This window comes from Salmo salar, chromosome ssa20, assembly GCF_905237065.1.
Source record: "Salmo salar chromosome ssa20, Ssal_v3.1, whole genome shotgun sequence".
Taxonomy (NCBI): Eukaryota; Metazoa; Chordata; class Actinopteri; order Salmoniformes; family Salmonidae; genus Salmo; species Salmo salar.
Window position 1 is genome coordinate 60,222,380 of NC_059461.1, and position 24,156 is coordinate 60,246,535.

The 24,156-nt window shown below is 45.3% G+C and overlaps 1 protein-coding gene across 2 annotated transcripts in view; it reads right to left on the bottom strand.

The window, feature by feature from the left end:
* Positions 1–24,156, bottom strand: part of LOC106580986 (stAR-related lipid transfer protein 13) — a 101,767-nt gene that overhangs the window by 19,947 nt on the left and 57,664 nt on the right. Inside the window, exon 1 of one of the 2 annotated variants that reach the window (XM_045703703.1) lies at positions 18,989–19,385. The exons of the other annotated variant lie outside the window; for it this stretch is intronic. Coding sequence (XP_045559659.1) covers positions 18,989–19,205 — 217 coding nt within the window. The 5' untranslated portion in view covers positions 19,206–19,385. Of the gene's footprint in view, positions 1–18,988; positions 19,386–24,156 lie in introns of those variants that run through there. 2 annotated transcript variants of the gene reach the window in all.

Consider the following 24,156-nt stretch of genomic DNA (forward strand, 5'->3'; position numbering starts at 1 on the left):
CACTACATCTCTTTCAGCACATTTTTGGCAGAGAACATCATGCCAGGAGCCAAGCAACAGGAGCCGTGTGTACTAATGCCTGTGTGCAATGTGGGACTTTTCTCTCCAAAGATGTAATCCCAATGAAACCTCATCACTACAATCAAACGCTACATGAGAAAGAGTATAGTTTGGACCCGTGGCTTGAGAAGCCTTTACTCATCCCAGACCTTCCATCTTACCCCTCTACCACCTCCTCCCTGTCACATGGCCAGAGAGCTGGACATTGTTCACTTTAGAGGGGGGAGTAAGTGAGGAGGATGGAAGGGGAGGGAGAGGGAGAGAGGGAGGGAGGGAGGGAAGATGGGGTGGAGGGGGAGTTTCTTGGAGTCCAGATGTTTTTCCAGCAAATCGACGGAAAGGAAAAGCGTGGGCAGCTAAAGTGGGGAAAACCAAAGCATGACATAAAACCATGACATAAACCGTCAACAATCAGCAGCCATGAATCATACTGGCATCCTCAGGCAGCGTCTAACATGGCACGAGAGAGAGAGAGAGAGAGAGAGAGAGAGAGAGAGAGAGAGAGAGAGAGAGAGAGAGAGAGAGAGAGAGAGAGAGAGAGAGAGAGAGAGAAGAGAAATTATAGATAGAGAGAGAGAGAGAGCGAGCGAGAGCTGTGGCTATGAAAACACTAGTTTGGTGCACTGCTCCCCTGCTGTCTGACTACCTTGGGGAAGGCATCAGGAGTGGCAGCAGCCTGGTTACAGACAGACTACTGCTGCACACAATGATGATCACACTACCTTACAGTAACAGCACAAACACATACTCAGTGATCACATTACCTTACATTAACAGCCTGAGGCAGACAGACAGACAGGAGGAAACAGTGAGCCTCTTCTAGTCAACCACAACCACCACCTCAGATGTCTCATGTCTGAAACAAGCCAACATTTCCTCCTGTCTCTGTCTAACATTTCCTTGTCTAATAGAGTTCAATTGTGCATGGACAATAGGAAGAGCTAAGTGAGGCTTAAATTATTGTCTATAAAGGGTCGTTTGTAGCCTGAGTGACTGGTTGTACTTAGGTAGTTGCACATAGAAGCAGAAATAGGCAGTAGTAGGTCCAGTGAGAGCCTAGCAGAGTGCTGGCGAGGCAGTAGATGGATTAATAATATAGCCTAGCCGCAGGTTCTGCCGTAACCCTCCTCCTGTTTCCCCTCCCACCCTCCCACCCGTCCCCATACCCCCTACCATCTTCCAAGCCCCGGCTTCAGGCCCAGCCCCCAAGTCACTCTACCAGTGTCGTGGGAACAACGTGGGTCTATTTTTCCATTTCAGGTTTTAATTAACCTCCCCCCATTTCTCCATCATGGTCCCCTTGCCACCCTCAGGGCTACATCCTCTCCACCACCACTACACACAATATCCCCCTCATGCCCCCATACCACAGCTTCCATACAATACTTCCATACAATACCCCTCTATCGCAACCGTACCAGGAGGTGCCACTGCCACTCACTCGCTAATCTACCTAACACCATGTGTGGCGAGAGAGTGAGTGGGAGTGAGATAGAGTGAGTGAGTGAGTGAATGAGTGAGAGATAGTGTGAGTGAGTGAGTGAGTGAGTGAGTGAGTGAGTGAGTGAGTGAGTGAGTGAGTGAGTGAGTGAGTGAGTGAGTGAGTGAGTGAGTGAGTGAGTGAGTGAGTGAGTGAGTGAGTGAGTGAGTGAGTGAGTGAGTGAGTGACAGAGAAAGGGTGTGAGAGAGAAAAAGACAGAGAGAGAGAGAGAGAGAGAGAGAGAGAGAGAGAGAGAGAGAGAGAGAGAGAGAGAGAGAGAGAGAGAGAGAGAGAGAGAGAGAGAGAGAGAGAGAGAGAGAGAGAAACAGAGAGAGAGAGAAACAGAGAGAGAGAGAGAGAGAAACAGAGAGAGAGAGAAACAGAAACAGAGAGAGAGAAACAGAGAGAGAGAGAGAGAGAGAGAGAGAGAGAAACAGAAACAGAGAGAGAGAAACAGAGAGAGAGAGAGAGAGAGAGAGAGAGAAACAGAGAGAGAGAGAGAGAGAGAGAAACAGAGAGAGAGAGAAACAGAAACAGAGAGAGAGAAACAGAGAGAGAGAGAGAGAGAGAGAGAGAGAGAGAGAGAGAAACAGAGAGAGAGAGAGAGAGAGAGAGAAACAGAGAGAGAGAGAAACAGAAACAGAGAGAGAGAAACAGAGAGAGAGAGAGAGAGAGAGCTTATTGATTGTCAGTGTCAACAGCAGGATAACAGGAGGACATAAACTACAAATCTGAAGAATGCAGGCTGCTGTTGTTGACCTGGTCTTGTCCCAAATGGCACCCTATTCCCTACAATGTTAGAAAAAAAGTTGCTATCTAGAACTGAAAAGGGTTCTTCGGTTGTCCCCATAGCAGAACCCTTTGAAGAACCCCTTTTGGTAATCCTTTTCGGTCCATGTAAAAACCATTTCCACATAGGGTTCTTAATGGAACCAAAAAGGATTTTACATGGAATCAAAAAGGCTTCTCCTATGGGGACAGCCAAAGAACCCTTTTGGAACCCATTTTTCTAAGCGTGTATATAGTGCAATACATTTGACCAAAGTCCTATGGACCCTGGTTAAAAGTAGTGCACTATAAAGGGAATAGGAAATCATTTGGGATGCATACCAGGCCCGAAGCCTGCCGACTGGGTCAGAAGTCATTTTCTCTGAAGGGTCTGTACTGTATGTATGGAGCAGAGTATGTGAGCGAAGTTGAGCTGTCGAAAATCCCGTACTGTATGTACGGAGCAGAGTGTATGAGCGGAGTTGAGCTGTTGGAAATCCTGTACTGTATGTATGGAGCAGAGTATGTGAGCGGAGTTGAGCTGTTGGAAATCCTGTACTGTATGTACGGAGCAGAGTATGTGAGCGGAGTTGAGCTGTTGGAAATCCTGTACTGTATGTATGGAGCAGAGTATGTGAGCGGAGTTGAGCTGTCGGAAATCCCGTACTGTATGTATGGAGCAGAGTATGTGAGCGGAGTTGAGCTGTCGGAAATCCCGTACTGTATGTATGGAGCAGAGTATGTGAGCGGAGTTGAGCCGTCGGAAATCCCGTACTGTATGTATGGAGCAGAGTATGTGAGCGGAGTTGAGCCGTCGGAAATCCCGTACTGTATGTATGGAGCAGAGTATGTGAGCGGAGTTGAGCCGTCGGAAATCCCGTACTGTATGTATGGAGCAGAGTATGTGAGCGGAGTTGAGCCGTCGGAAATCCCGTACTGTATGTACGGAGCAGAATATGTGGGCGGAGTTGAGCCGTCGGAAATCCCGTACTGTATGTATGGAGCAGAGTATGTGAGCGGAGTTGAGCCGTCGGAAATCCCGCTCATTGCTCACTGAGCATGTCCTTTCCAACCGCTCCGCTAAAAACCACTCCGCGCTCACAGGAAAAAAAAACAGCCCCACCAAATTCGCTCTAATCATTAAAATCACAATTGAACCAACACCCATCTATTTTCTGACTACCTAGCTCTACCACTTGGTTTTGATTTTGAAACCAAACCATATGATTTGAATGAAAAGTCGTTTAATAAACATGTAAAGGTAAATGTAAGAAGCGAACATCGTTTCAAATAGGCTACATGTCACATTAAACAGCATATAAACACTCTAAATAGGTCAGGAGCCAGACATTATCTAGGCTATATGAATACAATTATTTCAAGGCTATTCTACAAAGAAATACATTGTGAAACATTTACTGGTGACACAATAGGCTGGTGGGGACATAAAGAGCTCGGCATTTAAACAACATTTTGTTTTATTAAATCATTATAGTCTATAAATTGCGCAACGAGGCTGTGACTTCCCTGTGGCTCAGTTGGTAGAGCGTGGTGTTTGCAACACCAGGGTTGTGGGTTCAATTCCCACGGGGGGCCAGTACAAAAAAACTAAAAATCCATGAAATGAAATGTATGAAATGTATGCATTCACTACTGTAAGTTGCTCTGGATAAGAGTGTCTGCTAAATGACTAAAATGTAATTAAATGAATCGAAAAATGCCTTATTAGGCTCAGTTGACAGTGAACTTGAATAGATTCTTAGAAACAGGTGTTTGGCCAGAGTCTGTCTTAAGGCTCATGTGACGGTGCCTAGAGAGCCGGCCAGCAGCGGAGAATATTCTCTCTACACATGCAGAGCCACTGGGGATGATTAACACCCTTTTGGCCACTCTTGACAGGCTGGCCAGAGATGCAGAGGTGTTGTTTTTATGTTCCTATAGGTAGGCCTAAAGGATTTTAGGCAAAATAACCCAACCAATACGGAAAGCTCCTTGACAGTGGCAATATGCCAGGCCTATTGAGTCAAAATCAATTATGGCCTATTGTGTAGATAATAGAACAAAAATGAACACAACTTTTAAGACATCTGATGTTTAGTTTATAAATACTTTGCTACAATGACACACTTAGTTATCTATCCACCTAGTCGTTCTTTTCTTTTAGCATGTGTACGTAGTATGTACACCATCATGCTTCAGGATACTTGTCTTTTCAGATTCCACAATGATTATTTAATTGTGGACACTACATCACTGCACTCTGGGTTAAATGTGGAAGACACATTTCAGTTGAATGGATTCAGTTGTACAACTGACTAGGTATCCCCTTTCCCTTTCCTATCTTGCTCTTGGTCCTCATCTTTGTCACATTGATTTAGCACCTGTGTGTTCTATCAGTTTCTTTATGAAAATATTTAGTGAACTCCATGACAGTAGCTAAAGCAAGGGGCTATAGCAGCACACAAGTAGACTACAGATGCATGCTGGGCCGGGCATTCTCTGAGCTTGTGAAGTGAGCGCTACTGGAGCGAAATTGGAGCTGGCGAGAAGGCTGACGCTTCCAGCCTTTGGGAATCTCGCTCCACTCCAGCTTCGCTAACATACTCTGGTATGGAGATGAAAGAAGAACAGCACAGCTGTAGCAACACTGCATTCACCCCGTGGAACAGCTCAGAAGATCACCCAGAAAGACCAGCCTTTCATCTGGCAGGATAGCAGCTCTTAAACTGACTCGATCTTCCAACATAGTCACCAACCCTTTCACCCAGCACAGAGCAGACTACTAATACTATTAGAACAATAGCTACCTTAGACAACACAGTGACACATACCATGTCTCAACTACACAAGACACAAAGACACATACAACAACATACCTTGACAGTCACTCACACACCCACCACAGTCTACTATGACAACAGCACCAAAACATCCAGCGCCCACAGGGATGTAAAAACCCTTCTGACTCTGACTTCCCTACATGGCTGCTACCCCTTTAGTTTAAACCCAGTGAACCTTCTAGAATGATGTTTCCGCAGGGGGTTAAAGACATGGGGTGTTACTTCAAGTTGTTTTCAAAAAGCAGACATCACATATGTTCTAAATCAGTGCTGCTACACGGTGAAGACTGGTCCTGATCTCAGAGATACACCAGGGCTTTCCATTTCTTCAACCACCACTGTGATTTACAGACCTGTTCATGGCTGAGAGAAGGATGGGGCAGTGGTCTGGTCTCACAGGGTAGTGGTGTTCCCGTCTCCCCACTACTCCTGACAATAGTACTGCCCAGATCTCAACCTCACCCTGACCCACATGAACCCATTTCTCAAGTCCTGGAAGAGAGGCCTGTACCAGGAAACCTCACGACCCCAGGCAGGGCTGAGAGAACACCTCTACAGATCCTGTCCTTCTACACTCTCCACGGCCCCTCACACCTCTGCCCCACTCAGCCAGCAGCTCCAAACAGAACACAAATCAATCAGCCATGCGTTCTAACGAAATACATACAGTCATCACTCTCAAGCTTTAGCCCCCAGCTCCAGTGTTTCCCCCAACCTCAGCCCCAAACCCCAGTCTGCTCTATAACCCCAGCACCCAGCTCCAGTCCATCCCCCAACCTCAGCCCCAAACCCCAGCCTGCTCTATAACCCCAGCACCCAGCTCCAGTCCATCCCCCAACCTCAGCCCCAAACCCCAGCCTGCTCTATAACCCCAGCACCCAGCTCCGGTCCATCCCCCAACCTCAGCCCCAAACCCCAGCCTGCTCTATAACCCCAGCACCCAGCTCCGGTCCATCCCCCAACCTCAGCCCCAAACCCCAGCCTGCTCTATAACCCCAGCACCCAGCTCCAGTCCATCCCCCAACCTCAGCCCCAAACCCCAGCCTGCTCTATAACCCCAGCACCCAGCTCCGGTCCATCCCCCAACCTCAGCCCCAAACCCCAGCCTGCTCTATAACCCCAGCACCCAGCTCCGGTCCATCCCCCAACCTCAGCCCCAAACCCCAGCCTGCTCTATAACCCCAGCACCCAGCTCCGGTCCATCCCCCAACCTCAGCCCCAAATTCTACATAAACACTTCCAGGCGCTGGAGTGGGACCATTTTCCCACACATGCTAAAGTTGTTTTGACAGCTATCTTGGAGGCCCTTCACGGAGGAGAGAAAAACATCAACTCTGGCTTTTGGAGATTTCCTTTTTCATTTCAACAAGTCTGTCACCCCTCTCAACACACTGTGTACCACCACCACCCCTCCTCTCTGTTCAGGGATCAGACCAAACGGCGCAAATGGCACCCTATCCCCTATATAGGGCCCATAGGGCTTTGGTCAAAAGTAGTGCACTATGTAGGGAATATGATTCCATTTGGGATGCATCCAGAGTGTAAGTTGTTAACGTTAAGAGATAACTTTAGTAGTTCAGCATGAGGACATAGAAACACTCCCATACCAGACAACTAAGTTCCAGAATAGTGACAGAAGAACTAGCTTCTCAATGACTATACCTAACTCAGTAGTTTTCTTTTCTCAGAAGAGCGAGGACATCAAACATAGCCTTTTTACCTTCTGTTGTTGTTTGTCTAAGAGACAAAGAGCAGATTTATTCAACTGAACATCAGCATGACAAATCCACAGACCTGTGTGAGGCCAGAGAGATATAGAGTAGAGAGGTGTAATACCTGTGTGAGGCCAGAGAGATATAGAGTAGAGAGGTGTAATACCTGTGTGAGGCCAGATAGATATAGAGTAGAGAGGTGTAATACCTGTGTGAGGCCAGAGAGATATAGAGTAGAGAGGTGTAATACCTGTGTGAGGCCAGAGAGATATAGAGTAGAGAGGTGTAATACCTGTGTGAGGCCAGAGAGATATAGAGTAGAGAGGTGTAATACCTGTGTGAGGCCAGAGAGATATAGAGTAGAGAGGTGTAATACCTGTGTGAGGCCAGAGAGGTATAGAGTAGAGAGGTGTAATACCTGTGTGAGGCCAGATAGATATAGAGTAGAGAGGTGTAATACCTTTGTGAGGCCAGAGAGATATAGAGTAGAGAGGTGTAATACCTGTGTGAGGCCAGATAGATATAGAGTAGAGAGGTGTAATACCTGTGTGAGGCCAGAGAGATATAGAGTAGAGAGGTGTAATACCTGTGTGAGGCCAGATAGATATAGAGTAGAGAGGTGTAATACCTGTGTGAGGCCAGAGAGATATAGAGTAGAGAGGTGTAATACCTGTGTGAGGCCAGAGAGATATAGAGTAGAGAGGTGTAATACCTGTGTGAGGCCAGATCGATATAGAGTAGAGAGGTGTAATACCTGTGTGAGGCCAGAGAGATATAGAGTAGAGAGGTGTAATACCTGTGTGAGGCCAGAGAGATATAGAGTAGAGAGGTGTAATACCTGTGTGAGGCCAGATAGATATAGAGTAGAGAGGTGTAATACCTGTGTGAGGCCAGAGAGATATAGAGTAGAGAGGTGTAATACCTGTGTGAGGCCAGATAGATATAGAGTAGAGAGGTGTAATACCTGTGTGAGGCCAGAGAGATATAGAGTAGAGAGGTGTAATACCTGTGTGAGGCCAGAGAGATATAGAGTAGAGAGGTGTAATACCTGTGTGAGGCCAGAGAGATATAGAGTAGAGAGGTGTAATACCTGTGTGAGGCCAGAGAGATATAGAGTAGAGAGGTGTAATACCTTTGTGAGGCCAGATAGATATAGAGTAGAGAGGTGTAATACCTTTGTGAGGCCAGAGAGATATAGAGTAGAGAGGTGTAATACCTGTGTGAGGCCAGATAGATATAGAGTAGAGAGGTGTAATACCTTTGTGAGGCCAGATAGATATAGAGTAGAGAGGTGTAATACCTTTGTGAGGCCAGAGAGATATAGAGTAGAGAGGTGTAATACCTGTGTGAGGCCAGAGAGATATAGAGTAGAGAGGTGTAATACCTGTGTGAGGCCAGAGAGATATAGAGTAGAGAGGTGTAATACCTGTGTGAGGCCAGAGAGATATAGAGTAGAGAGGTGTAATACCTGTGTGAGGCCAGAGAGATATAGAGTAGAGAGGTGTAATACCTGTGTGAGGCCAGAGAGATATAGAGTAGAGAGGTGTAATACCTGTCTGAGGCCAGAGAGATATAGAGTAGAGAGGTGTAATACCTGTGTGAGGCCAGAGAGATATAGAGTAGAGAGGTGTAATACCTGTGTGAGGCCAGAGAGATATAGAGTAGAGAGGTGTAATACATGTGTGAGGCCAGATAGATATAGAGTAGAGAGGTGTAATACCTGTGTGAGGCCAGAGAGATATAGAGTAGAGAGGTGTAATACCTGTGTGAGGCCAGAGAGATATAGAGTAGAGAGGTGTAATACCTGTGTGAGGCCAGAGAGATATAGAGTAGAGAGGTGTAATACCTGTGTGAGGCCAGAGAGATATAGAGTAGAGAGGTGTAATACCTGTGTGAGGCCAGAGAGATATAGAGTAGAGAGGTGTAATACCTGTGTGAGGCCAGAGAGATATAGAGTAGAGAGGTGTAATACATGTGTGAGGCCAGAGAGATATAGAGTAGAGAGGTGTAATACCTGTGTGAGGCCAGAGAGATATAGAGTAGAGAGGTGTAATACATGTGTGAGGCCAGATAGATATAGAGTAGAGAGGTGTAATACCTGTGTGAGGCCAGAGAGATATAGAGTAGAGAGGTGTAATACCTGTGTGAGGCCAGATAGATATAGAGTAGAGAGGTGTAATACCTGTGTGAGGCCAGAGAGATATAGAGTAGAGAGGTGTAATACCTGTGTGAGGCCAGAGAGATATAGAGTAGAGAGGTGTAATACCTGTGTGAGGCCAGAGAGATATAGAGTAGAGAGGTGTAATACCTGTGGCCAGAGGTACTGTATAGGGCAGGCTGTAGAGAGAGAGAGTGTAGAGAGGTACCTGTTGGCATTGGTGGGTCTCTGGGTCCAGATACAGGGAGAGGAAACAGACTCCAGGCAGAGAGAGAGAGATGGTCCCCACACCACACCACCGCAAGCCTGGCTGTCCTCCTGCTACTGCTGCCACCACTACAACAGCCTTACTGACTGTCTCTCTCTCTCTCTCTGTTCTCCCTCTCTCTTCCCTCCTACCTTCCATCCTCAGTCCTGTCTGCTCTGGGATTTATCAGATGTCACTATCCCCCTATCCCCCTCCTCCCTCCCCCTCCCTCTCCTCCCCTCCTCCCCCTCCCTCTCCTCCCCTCCTCCCCCTCCCTCTCCAGTGCAGTATGTAACACAGCTGGGTTCTATGTAGTTAGTAACCTTGTCCTCCTGCTAATGGACATGCATGTGCTCCACTTTGACAGCAGCCCTCTGTAAATCAGTCCCCTATTATAAGCAGTGTGTGTGTGTGTGTGTGTGTGTGTGTGTGTGTGTGTGTGTGTGTGTGTGCGCATGTGTGTGTGTGTGTGTGTGTGTGTGTGTGTGTGTGTGTGTGTGTGTGTGTGTGTGTGTCTGTGTGTGAGTGTGTGTGCGCATGTGTGTGTGCGCATGTGTGTGTGCGTGCGTACATAAGGTAATATAATGTTTGTTTCTGGCAATGCTGTTTCCCTGTCATAATGTAAGCCTGTATACTGTAATTGTCCTGTCTTTGATAGCATAGCAAACACTGTCATTTGGTTTTCCATGAGCTGTGTAATACAACTGGAGAAAGATCATCATGAATTACTGACAGACAAACAGACTCTGTTAACTCTGTCCCAGAACCACAGCTATCACACGGACAGGGCTAGGGGATCACACACACACACACACACACACACACACACACACACACACACACACACACACACACACACACACACACACACACACACACACACACACACACACACACTCTCCATGTGGTAGTGCTGTTACACATCACTACCAGAGGAGGGCAGCAGAACGGATGAACCCAGTGACCTGAGGAAACCGAGTGGAACAGTGACGACAGGCTACTGAATCACCAGGAGGCACAACCAATAACCTCTCATCTCTAACATCTTATTCCATCCTGTTTCTGTTCCAACACATACGCACGCACACACACACATACAAGCACACACACACACAAATACAAACACACACTCCAGCTCAGGTTAATGTAAAGATCAACAGAGCCCTGGACTTCACTTTCAACAGACACAATCACAGTCCTCAGTTAATAAATAATCTTAATAAAGTCCTATTTCAGTAACTGTTACTGAGATATAATGTGTTCATTGTATACATTGTTATTGACTTGATTTGTGACACTTTGTATTGTGGAATTATTTTAGCATTTCCCCTCAGGAATGTGATTGACCTTTGAGTTGAGCTGAGCAGTGAGAATTTTCCAGCCTGGTTCTGTTAATATATGACTTGTGTGTATCGTTACACTGGAAATCAGGTATGTAGTCAATCATTAGCCTGCTCTATGACTGGTCTGGTCTGCACATGACAGTTGTCAGGTTAAACACACAGGCTGTAGGAGAGGCATGACTGCTGCTAACTGGGACCAGGGTTATCATTTAGGCCGTAGCCTGTGCGTCACATCACTTTTCCTATAGATATAGATAAGAAGTCCTTGTCTGCCACCATCAGGGTCGTGTTGAGTAGGGCACAACGTAGGTTCTGTCACAGGCTTTCACGTCACCGTAGAAACCTGGGCTCCCAAGGCTAGGCACATCAGCATCAGAGGCAGCACCATGCTCCACTATAGTCATGAGATCTGACTGTGACATCTGCATACCAGTGATATGGTCATACAGATTACAGTCTGTGTCGTCACTAAGCAGTATGGAACATGATCCTCCCTGTGACACAAAGACACTTAAATAGGTCCTCAGGGAATTTCCCATTAAACAGAATACATCTATTCTGTACCATGAATACATACTGGAGTATTAGACCATGTGTACATGCACATGATAGAGCATTTCATCATGACTCTGGACCTCTGGGTAAACGTGGAGTTGAAATAGGCTCCTTCCTGTTAAGGTATCATTAATATGATCAACATGGCTATATTTTACTGAGGCTCATCGGGGTGTCTAGCAGGCCTGTAGCCTGGTTCTATGATGCATAATAACCCAAGTCATATAGCTGCTGTACACAACCACCAAGTCACGTAATGTACACAACAACCTTGCACCTTCAGTCCACACTGGTAGTTATCATAGTCCTCCTGAGGAGACAGACAGATAGATTCACTCCAGGATATTACTATACAGCTGCCAGGCTGTAACTCCTACCAGTAGGTGAGGTGCCAACAGTGTCCTGAGCCCTGAGACAGAGGGAGAGAGCTAATGGTCTTCACAGAGAGAGAATGGAGCCACTGGCTGCAACAAGAGATTCACAGGGGGGGTCAGAGGGCTGTTCTGAAGGGTCACTAGAGGGTCAGGCTCGGGGGTCAGCTAGTAGGTCAGACTGAACAGGAAGACCTGTACCAAACATAGACCCCTCAGTGAAGACATGAAGAAAACAAACGGTGTCAGCGAGCCAGCCTTTCGTCATGGTTTAGTGTTCTACCACAGTAAAGCACCATTTCAGCCAGTCTTTAAAGCCCAGGCAGCCATCTACAGTATATCACCACTACGGATACAGGTGCAGGTATAGATATAGACATAGGTAGAGATTTAAAGAGATAGAAATATGCAGACAGTTTCTCAGGAATTGAGTCTTGATTAACATACCAGGTCCAAAGCACCAATGTCCACTACTCCAGACATTATCAACGCTAGCGATCTAACCATGACTGTTGCATTAGCTCTGACTTACAGTTGACCAATCTTCTGGCTTCCTCTCTGCTCTGTGGAGACCGAGTATTTTACAATGGGTTTGCCAGTAGAACAACCTCTAAGCAACTTGTAATTAGTATGAAAATAACTTTGGGCGTTAGACTGAGGAATTTAGCAAGGAATTCAAGTAAGCAAATCAAGAATCTAGCAGGAAATTTCCCTCCATGGTGGCATGAAAAGGTCATTGACTGTGGACAGAGGGGGTAGTGTGTACCGGCAGAGGGGGAAAAAGGGGCGGACAAGCACGTGTGTGAGTGTGAGTCTGTGTGTGAGTACAGGGGAATTGGACACAGAGGGCCTATATAGTTACATTTGGGTGTGAAGTGTTGGGTTTTTCCACTACCTTAGTAGCAGAAGCAGCAAATACAGGGAGAGATGCAGTCAGTCTGCTGTACAGATCTAGAGAGACATAGAGTTGGGCTGCAGTAATATTGACAGGAAAGAGACACATTCCTCTAGAATAGAACCCAGGCCTCTTCCCTCATACACATAGGCTGAGTTCCAAATCCTTCATCCTCATATCCTGCTGGAAAGTACCTGGCCTCATCCTCATACCCTGCTGCTGTGGGACTGGCTTCATCTTCCTACCCTGCTGCAGAGAGGCCGGCTTCATCCTCATTCCCTGCTGCAGTGAGGCTTTTCTCATCCTCATACCCTGCTGCAGAGAGGCTGGCCTCATACTCATACCCTGCTGCAGAATCAAAGGCTAATTCCTTCACTCTGTGGGGCAGGAAAAACCTGATAGATATTGGACCACAGTCACTGCTTTATAGCACTAGAGGTTCTGGGGGGGGGGGGCAGTGCCCCTGTGACAACAAGTCTGGACCTCCTAAATGTGGAGTTTGAAATAATTTTTGTGAAGAAAACGATATGACAACAATAACGCCTAATGTAACTGGTCCCTCTAACAGTACAACTGGCCCCAGCTTGGCCCCCCCAGTTGAAATGGTCTAGAACCGTCACTGCTCTATAGGCCTACTCTGCCAAACCTTTAGATAATGCATAACGGGTTTGGGAATGTCGTACACTGTAGCAACTCACTTGTATGGTATGGCTACAGCAGTTGAATAGGACCCACAAACACTCCCACACATCCGTAGCTGGAGTGTCACTGCAATGCCATCAGATGGGAAGCATGACTAAGATCGCTGGACAAGCTTCCCTGGAATTTTGGGGGAAACTATACAAACTCCCAGTAGCTCCCAGTCACTCCCTCCCACAGTCTGTTACACTACCCGCCACTATGGCCTGGTAACCCCCAGACCTGGTTTCAAATAGTATTTGCAATGTTTCCAATACTTTGAGCGTTTGTTCTAGCCTGCATGATAGAAGAGGTTTGCAGGTTTTTTGCACTATTGGTCCATTAAGCCAGGTAAGCTCAATCAAGCACAGATAAAGTATTTAAAATGATTTCAAATAGTATTTGAACCCAGATGTGGTACCACAGTCCCTCCCTCTCCTAGCCTGCTATGTCAATGGAGCTGGTCCACTGGAGACAGGCCACAACAGGGCATGGAGAAGGTCAGTTCACTGGACAGACTCTAACACCACTGTCTGTGACAAAAAGTTCAGTGCATTCATAGTACCCACACTTTATGGGCCAGTTTAGCAGACATCCTGGAATAAATAGCATGCTCAATGAAGAATGTCCATTGAAACAGTGTTTTAGTCCATGTCCAGGAAACCAGCCCTATATGTTTGTAATGTGTGTTATGTAAAGCCTGTGACATCTCGATGGATCAATAAAGTTCATTCTGGGGACAAAGTCAGACCTTCATAATGTACCGTGGGGCCCGGTATTATTGGATCCCTTGATAAAGATGGGCAAAAAAACTGTATTTTTTATTATACAAATAATGGGAGAGACATATGTATTATTGTCATATACACTGGATAGGTGCAGTGAATGTGTTGTTTTACAGGGTCAGCCAAAGTAGTATGGCGCCTTGCTCAAGGGCACATGGATAGATTTTTCACCTTGTCGGTTCGGGTATCCGACCTCTCAATTACTGGACCAACGTTCTAACCGCTAGGCTACCTGCCGCCCACACTGCCTGGAGTTTGATAAACGGCATTGGCACTTGGATCGGAACCGGTGCTATGGTCAGATGACATGAAAATAGAGCTCTTTGGCCACACCAGTGGTGGGTTTGGCGTTGCAAAACAGAATCATATGCAGAAAAGGTCCTCATACCTACAGTAAAATAGGGTGGTGGATTTTTGATGTTATGGGGCTATTTTGCTTCCACTGGTCTTGGGGACCTTGTCAAGGTCAACAGCATCATGAACTTTACCAAGTGGATCTTCCAGCATGTCAATAACCCCAAGCTCTAATCAAAATCCACAAAGAAATGGTTAATTGACCACAAAATGTACATTTTGCTATGGCCATCTCAGTCCCCAGACTTAAACCCCATTGAAAACCTGTGGTTTGAATTGAAGAGGGCAGTCCATAAGCGCAGTCAAAGGATATCAAGGATCTGGAAAGATTCTGCATGGAGGAATGGTGTAAGATCCCTCCCAATGTGTTCTCCAGTCTCATAAAACATTAGAGAAAAAGGCTCAGCGTCGTTATCCTCTCAAGGGGAGGATGCTGGAGTATTGACAACAGGGGTGCAGATAATTTTGACCCATATCTTGAGATTTTTTTGCATTACTTTCTCTGAGCAATTGTATTAGTACAAAATAATATCATTTTCCATCTTTTTTTTCATACAATATCAGTATTTGTTTTATTCATTTTATACATGCCTTATAAGCGAATAATAATGTGTGAGGTTTACAAAGGACAAAGCAAATATTACGTTTCTAGGGTTGACAATCTCTATTCTTAACCCTAAGCCTAAGAATATGATTCCACAAAGTAAATGCCTTCTCCTATGTGTTAAGATACAATAGGTGTTTATAGCAGGGAAAAAGGGTTATCTTCTCAACAGAGAGAGCCTTTAAGATCATTTCCATGACTGTGACAGCCATGAGTCATATAAGGATTAGACTTATGTTGACAAAAAGAAAAGTTAGATCCAATACGACAACATACCATATTTTCTGCTATCATCATCTCTGACCTAAATAGCTGACACATACCAGACAGCTTTGATCTGAGCAGTCAGACCCAGACACATGATTCTACAGGCCTCTTCCTCCTCTACCCAAGGTCATCACGATAACTCCACATGAAACAGAGCTGAAACATACCTCCACAGAACCACACAGTCTAGTTGCATCAATCAGTCAAACAACAATAACTCCAGTGTCTCGCCTCTCTATCTGTCGATCTGTCTGTCTGTCCACAAAAACAGCTAAACATGAATCCACTGACTCCTCTGAGATGTTGGAGGCCAGCTATCTATCTCACTCTGAGAATACAGACAGTGTATATTATGACTCCTGCCAGGGACAGTGACTAAATGAGGACTAAACTCTTCCTGAGGCTTTACTGCTGACTGATGGAGAGTTCTCTGCTCTACTCTGAGGTGAAATGTGGCCAAGCTTCGATCCAGTTTCTGGGCCCACAGCCTGCCTCTCACACCTGCAGGGGGAGGAGGAGGGGAGACCCACCTACATCACCTCTGTTGTAATGCATACCCCCTCTCCCAAACATGCTCCACCCTCAGCTAAGCCATCCACAGCACTCTGGGTAAAAGACAAAAGACACAGGGAGGAACAGGGAAGGACTGCAGCTCCTCTCCTCTCAGGTCAAACTCTCTCTGTGGACTCATGTTGGACATAACAGAACCCTAATGACAGACCTGAAGACAGGGAACACAGACACAGACACAGACACACAGACACACACAGACACACAGACACAGACACACACACAGACACACAGGCACACATAGTTGACTAATCCTGTGAGCAGATAACAGCAGCAGAGTAACGAAGGCTGAAGGTCAAGTCAGTCATTGTTTGACCATAAACTCATTCATATTGCTTACTGTGCTGGCTATTGCCAGGGACATTATCTTCTAGTCACATAGATCTTATTGCTTAATCAGTTCGTTAGTTTCTCTATTGTATTGCTACAGTGCCTTCAGAAAGTATTTATAAGCCTTGACTTATTCCACATTTTGTTATACCCCCTGTCTGGGGGTATCATCGGATGGGGCCACAGTGTCTTCTGATCCCTCCTGTCTCAGCCTCCAGTATTTATGCTGCAGTAGTTTATGTGTCGGGGGGCTAGGGTCAGTCTGTTACATCTGGAGTATTTCTCTTGTCTTATCCGGTGTCCTGTGTGAATTTAAATATGCTCTCTCTAATTCTCTCTTTCTCTCTTTCTGTCTTTCTCTCGGAGGACCTGAGCCCTAGGACCATGCCTCAGGACTACCTGGTATGATGAATCCTTGCTGTCCCCAGTCCACCTGGCCGTGCTGCTGCTCCAGTTTCAACTGTTCTGCCTGCGGCTATGGAACCCTGACCTGTTCACCGGACGTGCTTGTTGCACCCTCGACAACTACTATGATTATTATTATTTGACCATGCTGGTCATTTATGAACATTTTAACATCTTGACCATGTTCTGTTATAATATCCACCCTGCACAGCCAGAAGAGGACTGGCCACCCCTCATAGCCTGGTTCCTCTCTAGGTTTCTTCCTAGGTTTTTGTCCTTTCTAGGGAGTTTTTCCTAGGAAGTTTTTCCTTGCCACCGTGCTTCTTTCACATGCATTGCTTGCTGTTTGGGGTTTTAGGCTGGGTTTCTGTACAGCACTTTGAGATATCAGCTGATGTACGAAGGGCTATATAAATAAATTTGATTTGATTTGATTTTGATTTATAGCCTGAATTCAAAATGGATTAAAGAGTTTTTTATTTCTCACTTATTTACACACAATACCTACATAATGAAAAAGTGAAAACATGTTTTTCAAAATGTTTGCAAATGTATTGAAAATGAACTACAGAAATATCTAATTTACATAAGTATTCACACCCCTGAGTCAATACATGTTAGAATCACCTTCGGCAGCGAGAATCAATCAATCAATCAAATTTATTTATAAAGCCCTTCTTACATCAGCTGATGTCACAAAGTGCTGTAGAGAAACCCAGCCTAAAACCCAAAACAGCAAGCAATGCAGGTGTAGAAGCATGAACAGCTATGAGTCTTTCTGGGTATGTCGCTAAGAACTTGGATTGTACAATATTTGTACATTATTCTTTAAAGAATTCTTCAAGCTCTGTCAAGTTGGTTGTTGATCATTGCTAGAAAGTCATTTTCAAGTCTTGCCATATATTTTCAAGCCGATTGAAGTCAAAACTGTGACTAGGCCACTGAGGAACATTCAATGTCGTCTTGGTAGGCAACTCCAGCGTATATTTGGACTTGTGATTTAGGTTATTGTCCTGCTGAAAGATGAATTTGTCTCCCAGTGTCTTGTGGAAAACAAACTGAACCAGGTTTTCCTCTAGGATTTTGCCTTTGCTTAGCTCTATTCCATAGATTTTTATCCTAAACAACTCCCTAGTCCTTCCCGATGACAAGCATACCCATAACATGATGCACCCACCACCATGCTTGAAAATATGAAGAGTGGTACTCAGTGATGTGTTTTGTTGGATTTGCCACAAACATAACGATGTTGTTGATCCAGTCCCCATTGGCCTTATGGTGAAATCCCTGAGTGATTTCCTTCCTCTCTGGCAACTGAGTTAGGAAGGACGCTTGTATCTTTGAAGTTAATGGATACAACATCCAAAGTGTAACTAACACCATGCTCAAAGGGATATTCAATGTCTGCTTTTTTTTAACCATCTACCATAGGTGCCCCACTTTGCGAGGAATTGGAAAACCTCCCTGGTCTTTGTGGTTGAATCTGTATTTGAAATTCACTGCTTGACTGAGGGACCTTACAGATAATTGTATATGTGAGGTACAGAGATGAGGTAGTCATTCAGAAATCATGTTAAACACTATTAATGCACACAGAGTGAGTCCATGCAACTTATTATGTGACTTGTTAAGCAAATGTTTACTCCTGAACGTATTTAGTCTTGCAATAACAATGGGGTTGAATATTTATTGACTCAATACATTTCAGCTTTAAGTGTTTAATTAATTTGTAAACATTTCTAAAAACATAATTCTACTTTGACATTATCAGGTATTGTGTGTAGGCCAGTGACACAAAATCTATAATGAATGAATTTTAAATTCAGGCTGTTAAACAACAAAATGTGGAACAAGTCAAGTGGTGTGAATACTTTCTGAAGGTGGGGCTGATAAGGAATAGCGTTTCATGCTCCCAACACACTGGGCTTACTGTGTTGCCTTAACTTGTGTATCTTATTTAGGATCAATACAACAACACAGCTACCACACCAAATGACACATTGTCTTACATACCTAGGGAATAGAGCACATAATCAACCCTCTGGAATGTAGGAACACTGTGGTGTGCTAGTCTAGAACAACAATATTAGTCACCCTTTACACAGCTTGCTAAATGTGTTATTAAGTTAAGCAACACTAGAGTTACTTCCTGACTGACAGAGTCCAGCACCTTGCCATGTCCTTACACACTGACAGACACTAGCTAGCGCTCATGTCCTCACACACACACTAGCAGAGCGGGGCTGCTGCTAGATCAAGCTATAGGCTGATTAGATAACCACGACAGACTATGGCTCTCTGTCGCTGAATTTCACAGAGGAACTAGGAACTATCTGATTGTCCTTCACAATGTCAGTCTTCACCAGCCTTCATATGGTCAACATCCACCATCATAATACTATGAGTGTCCAGAAGTGCTCATACTTAGAGGTTCCACCACCACTCCTACTACAGTATCTACTCAACTAGCTCTAGTCCTGGGCGTTACGTGTGTCTTGCTGAAGCTTAAGGCTGTCAGCAAGCAGTACATAACACCCTGAACCAGAGCTATCACTCCTCCTCCTACCTCCAGCTATCCTCCGGAGTAGCTGTTGCCGGGCAATGATGCGTCCCAGGCGGTATCCGGAGCGACGGCGGTGGTGGTCCATCCTTAGGTAGATATCCTGGCTCTCTTGGGTCATACTGCCCAGACAGTCCTGGCTGTCCTGACTCATACTGCTGCCCAGACACTCACTGCCCGGCCCCTGGGGCTCAGAGTCTCTGTAAGACAGATCCCTGTACATGACTACTACTACAGCACTGGCACTGCTAGACTGACACACACACACACACACACACACACTACACTGGCCCCTGACCGATAAACACACTCTCTCAGACAGGATCCAGCAGCAGAAGGCTTCACATCCAGGCGCTAGCAGCCCAGTGTGATCTGAAAGGCTGGGGCTCGGAAGGAGAGCTGAGAGGCTAGAGGGGAGGGAGGAGGAGTGCCAGCACAACACTACACCTCTCCAGGTCAGGTGACCAGACAGCAGCAGCCAGTGGCAGATCAGTACTTGGAGTACTGCCCACCTTGCTGAGAGGAACCGACTGAAAGCCTGAACGCTGGTCTGGAGGGAAATATAAATACCAGAAGAAAGCCTGTGAACTGAGTAAGCACAGAGAGGAGGGAGGCAGGAGGACAAGACAGGGAGGAGGAAATGGGAGGGCTTAGAATAACAGTATTGTTAGGACCCGCCCTGCCCAAAACAATCCTACGCTGTGGAGTGTGGACCTGCACACAGGTGCCAAGTTTAGTCAGGACAAGTGTGTCTCTTTGCCATGCTGAGGAGACAGAGGAAAAAGAATGAAAAGAGTGAAGAGAAGGAGAGAGATGAATGAGAGGGAGAATGCTAATATCTCCTCCCCACCCCCACCATTCCACAACAACCCCCTCCCCACCCCCAGGCCCCTGCCCACGCCCATTCTCCAACACCACTCCCCGCCCGTCTCCATTCACAGTGGGGGTCAACAGGACAGGAAGCCTGTGGCACCTTGTGAAGAAGAAACTATTGAGCCTAAACACCTGGATTATAATGAATCTCAACTCTACACAACTGGTTAATACAGACCCTAATAAGCTTTCTGGTTCATTAAAACAGCCCCACTACAATAGCCCGAGTGTCAGACTGTTTCTGCTCTCTTGCCAACTCCTTATGGAACTGTCATACCAAAATGTTTGGCTTGACAATGACAATCGAGTAGGTAAGAGCACTAAACAGATCTTGGACCAGGCTACCGCCGCAACACTTGAGAATGAGATATGATGATAAGATACAGTTGTCAACAGTGAAGTTGACAACAGTGAACTAAATAGTAATAAAAGTAGATTTTGAGACTTGATAACCTTCCAGTAGTGTTTTTGCGTTTGGAACAGGATGGAACAACAGAAGTCATCATTCACACTTAAAATAGAGTCCACATCCTAACAGAACAGACCCACTCACTCCCCGTCACCACTCTGGTGGTGTCCACCCTCTCAACACACAGCCTGCCTGTGTCCTGCAGCACAGGGCTCCACATGGGACTGGAACAGGACAGGGGCAGGAGTAGGACTGGGGCTGCTAGTAAGCACACCACCAAGCTAAACAGCCTCCCAAATGGCACCCTATTCCCTTTAGTGCTCTGGTCAAAAGTAGTGCACTATATTGGGAATAGGGTGGTGCCATTTGGGATGCGCCAAACAGTCAAACAGCCCCTGTCCCTCTGGCTGGCAAGACCCTCCCTGGGCAACAAAGACCACCATTCACCCCTAGCTCACTTCAGAGCCCCCCAACCCTCTGCATGCGTTCATGCACTACCTCTGGCTTTGACTGGCTACACCAGGAGCTGTTACACTGTGGTACTGTGGATAAGCTGTTTGTTGAGGTATTGGGTGGTGCTGTGACATTGTGCAAATTATTTTGTGTGTTGACTCTACTGTTAATCACAGACGCACCCACACCCACACCCACACACACACACACACACACACACACACACACACACACACACACACACACACACACACACACACACACACACACACAGGGTGTTAGTTCCTGGAAGTGAGGGGGTGGAGGTCCCTGTCTCTAGTGTGTTGGGTGGCTGCACTGTTCTGAGCGTTCCTGTAGTCTGAGCTATGTGGTGCTAGGTGCTCTGTGGTGCTAGGTACTCTGTGGTGCTAGGTGCTCTGTGGTGCTAGGTGCTCTGTGGTGCTAGGTTGGAGGTAGTATTACTAGGTGGCTGGAACCAGGACTGATCAGAGAATAGAGTCAAATGGGTAAATGTTTAGGCTCTGGTCTGGTTTGATGTGGCGAGTGACTCAGAGATAGACGCTGGTAGCCCTGCATGGCTCTGGCTTTGGTCTGGCTCCTGTCCTGTGGTAGCCTCAGAATGACGGATGAATTCCACCCCATGATCTAAATAATGAACCCTTTGGACTGGGTCTGATGCTGGGCTGCAGTAGGAATGTCCTCTTTGATTCTAAGAACTGAGGACATTTCAGAGAGAGAAACCCTAGGACAGATATGAATGTAGCAGGTGCTTTCACTTTGAGGACACAGCAACTGCAGTCTTGGCTGGGAGTCTCTTATTCATGCCAAGCACATGTTCAGAGCAGGTGCTAACTGAAGAGAGCCTATATCCCTCATTATAAAGTGGGTGGTTCGAGCCCTGAAAGCTATATCAGTGTGTTGTTGGTGGTATATCAGACTGAATACCACGGGTATGACAAAACAGCTCTAATTACGTTGGTGACCACCTCGGGGGGTTGTGATATTTGGCCAATATACCATGGCTAAGGGCGGTGTCCAGGCACTCCGCGTTGCATCGTGCATAAAAATATATACCACACCTCCTCAGGCCTTATTGCTTAAACGACCCTCAATATCAGCCAGGTCTTCTCATGGAGCTGGATTATAGGACATGTAACTATTGTTTATGTAATAGATGTTAGAATTACTCCTCAGTAAAAACACAACCAACAGGCATCTCTATGACCAGACCATTGCCAAAGAGGTGCTGGTACTCAGTGGTCTCATAGAAATGTAATAGATGTGTTAGAATTATGACTCATTATGACAGTTAAAAGCAGTCAGCCAGGTCTGATCAACGCATGCACACACACAGGCCAGACACTCAGCTATATCCAGCCCAGCCCATAAACGGCCCCTCATTGTTTAGAGTGCTTCTAAACAGACAGCAGGCCAAGGCTAGTAGGAGGTCCAATTGCTGGGCTGCTAGATGCATGGCACCATGGCATATCACCAGGATACAAATATGGAATAGAATGTTGGATTAATGTGTCAACCTTTCAAACAACGCAGCAACAATGAAGCAACAATGCAGCCACAGGGCTCTAAAGGCAGTTAAATCAGAGAGGGGTCTCAGTACTGCACAGTTGAGATGGACTGACAGGGTTTAAACAAAATGAAATACACAGAAACAGAGATAGACATGCTTCTAAAACAAGACAAAGACAATATTGTGAAGGATGATCACACATAGCACCTACAGTATAGTGTAGCAATAAAATATGCTTCTAGCAGAGGTTTCCCGGACACAGATTAAGCCTAGTCCTGGACTAAAAACCAAACTCAATGGAAAATCTCCATTGAAAGTGCTATATAGTCTAGGACTGTGTCCGGGAAACCGGCCCATAGCGATGCAATAAGAAGACAGGTGCACCAATCTGATTCAATTACCATCTCCAGGGACAGTTGAGATCAACTTCCATCACATAACATTATAACATAATTATAACAGTGAAATACAGATGGAGAATGGAATCCCTCTCAGATATTTCATAACCTACTAGACTACTGGACTGTCCTACTGTATGGATAATTTGACAGGCACCACCTAGTGGTGTACTCGACTCTCTACACACACAGACCATGCTTCAGCAGCTCCTTGGAAAATACAATATCATTCTCCCAGCAAGCAGCACCAGCTGTATTTTAAATCTGACAGAAAGGAACCTGAAGGAAATAACTATCAGTGGATGTCCCAAATGGCATCTTATTCTCTGTATAGTGCTCTACATTTTACCAGAACCGTATAGGCCCTTGTCAAAAGTTGTGCACTATATAGGGAATGATATTTGGGATGAATAATCTTCACATTTGAATTATGAGGCAAACTAATCGAGGAAACATCCTATGACCATTAAGTACAGCTCGGGAGTCTGATCTCGAACTCACAGTTTCAAACCTCTCCTACACGCTTAGCTCCAATTCACATTGGAATAATAATGGGTCTTGCTTTGCTGCTACACGTGAGAACATTATTCACATATTTTGTGATATTGTTTTAATTTCATCCAAATGAATCATTATAACCAACCAGAAGTGAACAAGAAGTCAAACTGTATTACAAATTGTTTTGGGAAATTCAAATGATTATTGTAAATTAGAAGATCCTTAAACAAACGAATAAATAAGAGGGAGGTAAATCCCATGTGAAACTAAGGTAAGTGACCTGGTGAACAAGTGTTAATGGATATGATTATTGTAGAAGATTAATTATGAGGACAACTGTGCAGAATGTATTCTGTACATATAGCCTGCGTTTACACAGACAGCCCAATTCTGATCTTGTTTTCACTAATTGGTCTATTGACCAATCAGATCAGCTCTGAAAAAGATCTGACGTGAAAAGTCAAAAAACCAATTCGTGAAAAAAAGATCAGAATTGTGCTCCCTGTGTCAAACAACAAATGAGCGGTATGATGAATAGTTTAAAGCACCAATCAGCAGTAGAAACAATAACAACGCGTTGTCCCCGTCCCTGATTAGTTAAAAAGCTGAGGGATGAGGGTGGATAAATGACCACATAGACAGAGCTATGGATGCAAGGACTGACCATCCATGATGTCACAATTATAGTTGTTGTTGTTTTGAGGCTATATCGTTTTTATTGACATTAACTTTGTTAACAGACGTTGCAGTAAAACAAGCCTATATTTTGGGTTCTGATGCGGTGTGAGAGTTGAACTAAGCTCATATGAGGCATTTATAAGATATATTCTTCAAGAATCAATGAATATAACAACTGTTGATTTCTCTTTACATTCACTTGATTCATTGTGATTAGAAAATGAACTACAATGGCCAGTTTTGTAATTTAATGGGCTTATTAAGCTATTTGTTTAATAAAACCATGTTAGAAACAGTTCTGTGCTAAAATCTGTAAAATATCTTTTTTAAATATAAC